The sequence below is a fragment of the Halichoeres trimaculatus genome, unplaced genomic scaffold (assembly GCF_033239565.1).
Source record: "Halichoeres trimaculatus isolate MK-OKI-2021-1 unplaced genomic scaffold, fHalTri1.1 fHalTri1_scaffold_12, whole genome shotgun sequence".
Taxonomy (NCBI): domain Eukaryota; kingdom Metazoa; phylum Chordata; class Actinopteri; order Labriformes; family Labridae; genus Halichoeres; species Halichoeres trimaculatus.
The window spans coordinates 4310176-4317035 of record NW_027437190.1 but is presented as its reverse complement, the minus strand read 5'-3'; the positions used below and the strand labels follow the sequence as shown (position 1 = coordinate 4317035).

General features: G+C 43.6%; 1 protein-coding gene across 1 annotated transcript; it reads left to right on the top strand.

Moving 5' to 3' along the window:
* Positions 1 to 2842: 2842 nt before the first annotated feature.
* Positions 2843 to 5510, top strand: LOC141801398 (calcium homeostasis modulator protein 6-like). The gene is made up of 2 exons (XM_074684432.1): positions 2843 to 3394; positions 5076 to 5510. Exons 1-2 carry the CDS (start codon positions 2843 to 2845, stop codon positions 5508 to 5510), a joined length of 987 nt encoding a protein of 328 aa, XP_074540533.1.
* Positions 5511 to 6860: the final 1350 nt, after the last annotated feature.

The window sequence follows — 6860 nt, the reverse complement described above, 5'->3', positions numbered from 1 at the left end:
TGAGCTCACACTTTGTTCACACTAAATTCATTCTGATAAAAAAAACAAAATATTCCCACACTGGGACTGTGGCAGGCGGCTTAAGAACCATATCTTTCGTGCCATCACTCATATTAGCGTGTGTTTCCTCCTTACCCCTCAGGACGCTCGCTTCAGCTCTCTCCATGTGTACGTGCAAGCAGCCCTGTCTTCACCCCAAAGATCACATTTTTGACAGATGCTCACTCTGCTATAAATCCGCGATAGAACCTATGCACCCCGATGTTAGGAAAGATAGACGTAGTGAGCCATCTTCTCATTCAGCCTCTTTGGTGGAAAGAGAGGAGGAAAACAAACATGCATGTACGTGTCAGTTTATCGAGGCTGGTAAACTTACCAAGGATGTTTTTATTTATCGTTCGGTTAATCGATTTATTTATTATCATGACAGGCCTAGTGCCCAGCCATGTCTCCTTAGCGACAGCCTGTGTTTTTCTGTGTGTGTGTGTTTGTGTGTGCTGGTATGTATGTCTGTGCGTATATCTATGTATGTGTGTGGGTGTGTATGTAACTGTGTAGCCATGGGTATATTTGTGGGGGTGGGAGGTTTGGGATTTTTATGGTATTCTTTTGTTTCTCTTTTGTTTGGCTTTGTTTTGTTTTTGTTTTTTGTTTTTATCCTTTGTAACACACTTTGTGCTGCAGAATTGCATAAAAAGTGCCATATAAATGAAATAAAGTTGAAGCTGAAGATGCTTATGTGCTTATCTTTTTGGCAGGGAGGTTTCATTTTAAAATAAAGTTTTAATCAAACAAACATATTTTTGTGTTTTGGCAATTCCCTTTTTGGAGAAAGATCTGCAGCTTCATATCAAGCAGAAACTAAGAGGAACAGTAAGATAAAAAGGAAATGATAAGAAACACCTCATTTCTCATTTTTCATTCTCTCCGTTGCTAGGCGCTGCCCAAGTAGTTGCCTGTTGCAGCATCTCTCTCTTCTTTGTCCGTTTCTTGTAATTTTTTTCGTCTCATTTTCATCATCTTTGTATTTGGAGTGGATCATTACTTTGCATGGTTCACTGTTGGTCATGGACACCAAACTTTTTGTGGCTTCAGCGATATTTTTACTACTTTTCTCCTGTGTTTGTCTGGAGATCCTACATTAACCATGGCTGCATTGTTTACATGTGAAACTAGATGTTAGCAGCCTGTAGCATGTCAATGCTAACTAGTGTAAGGCTTGATGACTTCCCTCGAGGTGAGGAGGAGGAGGTGAGGATGACGTGCTGGTTTTCAGATGTGAGCTGGGAGGTGACGATGTGGACCTGTCCTTCCATCCGTTGTTGTTGGGAATGTGCGATCTATGTCCTGTGGGATGGATGAGCTAGCCATGCTAGCCCAGCGGCATCGTGCTGTTCACGGACGTGGCTGATGGACGTGGCTGACGGGGCTGACATCGGATGCTGGCGCCACATTGGAAGAGCTTCACCTGCTGTGAGCAGACAGGATCCAGGAGACAGAGACTGAACAGACTGGTGAAGAAGCTCAGTCCTGGACCCTGTGGAGGTGGAGACTGGTTGACTGGAGAGTGGTGGACGGGATGTAGTCATCTATGTTCTTGTGGACCTTTTTGTACTTTCCATACACTTTCTTACTTTTGTTTTCTTGATTGCTGCTGTGACTCCTGAATTTCCCCTCGGGGATAAATTAAGTATTTTCTATTCTATTCTATTCTATTCTATTCTATTCTATTCTATTCTATTCTATTTGCCGATATATGATCAAAATGGTCCCACACTGGAAGTGTGAGACAGGCGACACAGCAGCTTTATCAGTCACGTGATTTTCTCAAAGCGAAACAAGCAGCAACATGGGGCTTCACCCCATGAGCTCGACACGTGCCTACTGACACACAATAAAATATTACAAACAAAAAGCAGTGTTTTGATATAAAACTTAAATTTTCTGGTTATTGTTTGATGGGTTCGGCTCTACAGGGATAAACAACACTAATATCTTGACATCTGTAATAATGAAACTGTACAAAAGGTGCAACTACACTAGTTTAAAAAATCAAACGGTGTGTTTTTCTAACACTGAAACTAATAAATAATATAAATGAACAAAATATGACAACATGTGGGCTAAGGACTAAACTGAGCATGTTCAGAGCCAAGCAGAGGATTCCAACTTGTTTCTGAATGGAGCAACTGACCTGTGCTACAACTGTCCCCGGTCTCCCCCATTGAAGGTTCTGCATAACTGCTATCTGCTCAGGGAAATCCACCAAAACATGACTTTATAACTGTGCTATTGGCTTTGGTGGACAAAACTCAGACATACAGTGATTTTTTTCTGAGTTAAGTGCAGCTAGATGTCAATGCAAAACTGCCTATGCAAAATTTTGAAGAGAGGAGCCTGTCCAGCCTGTCTGTTTTTCCCTCAAATGTCAAGGAAGAATTTTCATAAAGTGTTTTGTTCCTGTATGAATAAAAAAAATCAGCATGTTGTGAGTTTCCTGCAGAGACAGTCTGCAGTGAACCCTTGGAATAAAAGAAAATGTGTCTGAAGGGGAACAAGTTTCACTTCAACTCTCCCAAACTTCATAAAGTTTGTTTTAAAAGGCGTAAAGAAGCGTTTATCAGGACTTGTTTTGTTATGAGTATATACAAGCAGCATGTCTCAGAGAGCAGAAGGTTTATTGTCTAACTGAACAGTAAAAGTGGAAGTGTGTCAGTCAGTCAGCGTGTCATGCAGCACCAGAGAGGGGAGGGTGCTCAGGTGAAGTTTGACCACAGGCAGTTACAGTCAGTCAGTTTAAAAGTGAAAGTGTGACAGTCCCTCAGACTCTCAGCAGGCCATAATGGATAAGTTTAAGACGGTGTTGAACATCGCCAACCAGCACACCAACCTCGGCTTTGGCGTTGTGGCCCTGCTCACTGCCGGGGGAGAGCAGATCTTTTCCTCGGTGGTCTTCGGATGCCCCTGCAGCCCGGAGCTGAACTTCGTGTACGGGATGGTGTTCCTGCTGGTGCCGGCCCTGGCGCTACTGCTGTTCGGGTTCATGCTCAGTAAGAAGACTTGGAAGCTGGTGACGGGTCTGTGCCGGTGCAAGAAGCGGCCGTGCGGCTGGAGACGGCTGTTTGTGGAGGGGCACGTCCTGTGTCAGATCAGCAGCTCCGCGCTGGTGGCTCCGTGCACCTGGATCGCTGTGGCTCTGCTCAACGGGAACTACTTCGAGTGCGCCATGACCGGGAACAGCACGAGCAGCTACTACACGCAGCACCTGTGCACACAGACGAAGGCTGCGGAGCAGTGCTGGAAGGATCTGCACAAGTTCCCCTGTGGGAAGGGGAGCGAGGTCCCGGAGGCTGACAGGGGTCGGGTGATGCTCACCCTTAGGGCTCACTCTCAGGTCAGTGCGCTCCTTTCTACGCGTAAACACACCTCTACAAACACCAACACCTGATTCTATTACTTTTTAATTTATAATGAATTATTAATTGTATGAGTCTAAATCCCCGAGTTAAAAAAGAATTAAAGAACTTTACTTATTACTATTATTATAATAAATAATAATAAGAAAAAGAATAAGATCAAAAATCAAATATTTACAGTGGCATGAATAAAACATTCAGCATAAAGTTAAAAAGCATAAAGTAAAAATACAAAGTGAGAGTGTTTTTAGAGAAGAGGGGTGAGGATGACACCACATCAGGTAAAAAAAAAAGAAGAAGGGTTAAAAGGATGTGAACCGTTTGAATGGATAGAGAGATTAAGAACATAGCAGTTTAAAGCAAAGTAAATAAATAACACATATATTAAGTTCCTTAAATACAGAGTTCCTTAACAGTGAGGAAGTCCCTGCAGTTTGAAAAGGGAAGAGGAAATGAAACCTGTAGGTAAAGAGGGAAGAGAGGAGTGATCAGGCAGAGTCTCTGTTCCTCTGTGGCTCAGAATCACAGGAATGATAGAAAACACACAACACGTTTTATTTCATTCTCTGAGCTAAAATGATGCTCTCAGTCTTTAGTGTAAGTCTTCTTCAGAACAGCATGAAGGCGACTTTAAGCACTGAGCTCACTTTCTGAAAGTTTGTCTTCTAGTTTCAGTTTGTTCTCATCCAAACTTTCCTAAGTTGCACAAAAAGGATGAAAATGTGATTAAGCACTGTGCTGAGGCTGATCCAGTTTCAATTCTGTCTGTGGTCACATGAGTTCACAGTCAGTGTTTGGAACAGACAGTGCAGCTTTTCCATCCACGAAAGAAACAATGAGCTGAAATGACACAAAGCGCACAAAAGGTTAAATACTCTTCTCTGAAATCACTCTGCATCTCTGTGCTGCAAAGTTCAGACAGATTCACGCACATTGTAGACAAGCAGGGGCTATGGCTGAAACAGTTAGTGGAGAAAATGGATTCCATGCTTACTGTGATCGTTTACCAGTGTTTATGGTTACATGTCATCATCTAACTCTACTGTTTTAAGCCGTGAATATCCCTCAGCAGAGTATAAACTTTTGTTTTCATGGCTATTTCCAGCTTTATATTGGTACATAAAGTCAGCACAAGCAGAGGTCCCCCCATCACTCTTTGTGGTTTATATTTACTTTACTTTTACCTGATCAGTTTGTGGAGAATTTAATGATGATTGGTGCTGTGCTTCAGAAATTGCGCACTTTTTGCATCAGCTGATCATTAATTCCCCCTCCTCCTCTCTTGGGACTGACGTAATTTTGTTTACTTTCCCTTCATTCTTTAAAAACCACTAGAGGAGTTTTCCTTCAGCTTTTGTTGATCAAACCTTGAAGCCTGTTAGCTTTCATATCACACACTGTCACTATGAGCCTCTGTGCAGGGACGTGTCCAGACTTTCAGACTAGGGTGGCACAATGAGGTCAGTGACATAGGTAGGGGTGGCCTTGATGATACTTAATGTTGCAGCTTGCAAAGGACACTAAAACTATTTGAAGCCCCACCCTCCGAGCAGTGTTTCATGATTACTTGAAGCTTAAACTTTATAGCCCAGTTAAACTTGGTGTGTGAGTGTTGTGTGAGCATGATGACTCTCTGTTGTGTTTTTATACTGTCCACAGATCCTGGGTTGGCTTCTTATTGCAGCCATCATGTTGTCCAACCTGCTGCTGACCTGCCTGGCTCGCTGCACCTCCCCCATCAGCTACCTGCAGCTCAAGTTCTGGAGGGCATACGCTCGGGAAGAGACCAGCATGATGGAGTCTCACATCCCCAAACACGCCAAAGAGCTGGCTGGGAGGAACTTGAACAGCTTCTTCACCAACAAGCCACCTGAGGAAGTCTACACTCCCTCCAACGAGGACTGGGAGAAGATCTCCTCCCTGTACAAGTTCAGCTCCAGGAAGCAGTACTACAGCACCCTGCACCGTGTCGTGGAGAACCACACCGAGACTGATGTTGGGATGCAAAGGATGACCTCAGTCAGGTCCAATGACTCCACAAGCATTTGCCCTGCTGCTCTGGGGTTTGTAGATGATGGCAACTCGGCACTGTGAAGGTTTCCATTACAATGCCATGTTTGACAGATCCCCACATAACAGAGACGAGCCGTCACACTTTTTGGGACCACTTTCGTATGGGTGCCAGACTGAACCGGTCTGCTCTCGGAAGGTGGAGCTACAACACTGCAGACCATTGATTGGTCAAAAGAATCGTCACTTACTGTGCAAGGGCGTCTGTGTTTCTCCTGGTGGCACACAGACGTCTCTGAAATAAAGCTTGAGTGTTCTTTGTATTGAAGAGCTACATGCTAATCACAGAGAGGATGAAATGCTGCATGTCTGCCATCTATATGCTTTGTTTACTATGTTGAGTTTTTCTTCTTTGTGGGATTTATTAGCAGGGTAAACTGTGTCGCGCTGCTACGGTGTCACGCTATTATTTAACAGCTGCGGGTTTTGGCATCCGGCTTACACGCTGCCTACCATGATGCTGTGGAAACACAAACGGGATCAGACTTAACTGTACCAAACCGTACTGAACCGAACCGGACTGCTTGGTGGAAATGCGCCTGAAGCCTCTATGACAACACCACGTCAGCTGATGAAGTTTAGTAGAGAGAAGAGAGATCTGTGTTTTTCTCTGCTGAAAACAATTTCTGTGATTAAATTTGTAGTGATGGTGGACACTGGAGCCTAACTGTCAAATAGAAAAAGGACAGAAGAGCAGAAGAAAGATAAACAGGAGAGAGATAGAGAATGAGCTAAAGGCTAACACAGGAGCTAAACTGTTGGTGGTAATGTTGATTCCAACCCACAGTCAGCAGTTATTCTGCAGTGGTCTGTTCAAACTTGAGAGTCTATCAATAAAATGAAGAGTGAGGTTACGTTAGCTCTGATTGGTAGATGACTGGTTGGACAAAACCAGGAATCACTAACGTTACACATTACAGACATGTCTTAGAGCTGCCAACTTGGCTAAATATAGACAGCTACTAAACTACAAACAAACTGACATTTGCTTGTTGTCATCTTACGTAACTGTACTGATAAATACCTCACCTCACTGCGTTGTATCCGGTAAACAGTTGACTTGAACAAAGAAAATTTGTTTCGATCTGATCTTCATATTTCCCAAACAAACACACCCCCTGTTAAGAGTCACGTCTTTACGATGGCATACGTGAGACTCCAGGCCAAAAGGTGGCGCTGCAGTCCAATAAAAAAAGACATCCTCCTCACAGCAAGTTTAAGCAGACCATGTGTTTCTGTGATAATCATCTATATTCAACATCCTCCCTCTCTTCTGAATAACCTGTTGATGCAATTACCATCATGATACATGCAGTCACATTGCATCTGTTTGTGTAGAGTCTCAGGATGCGGTCAGGCTGGCCATCCAAACCA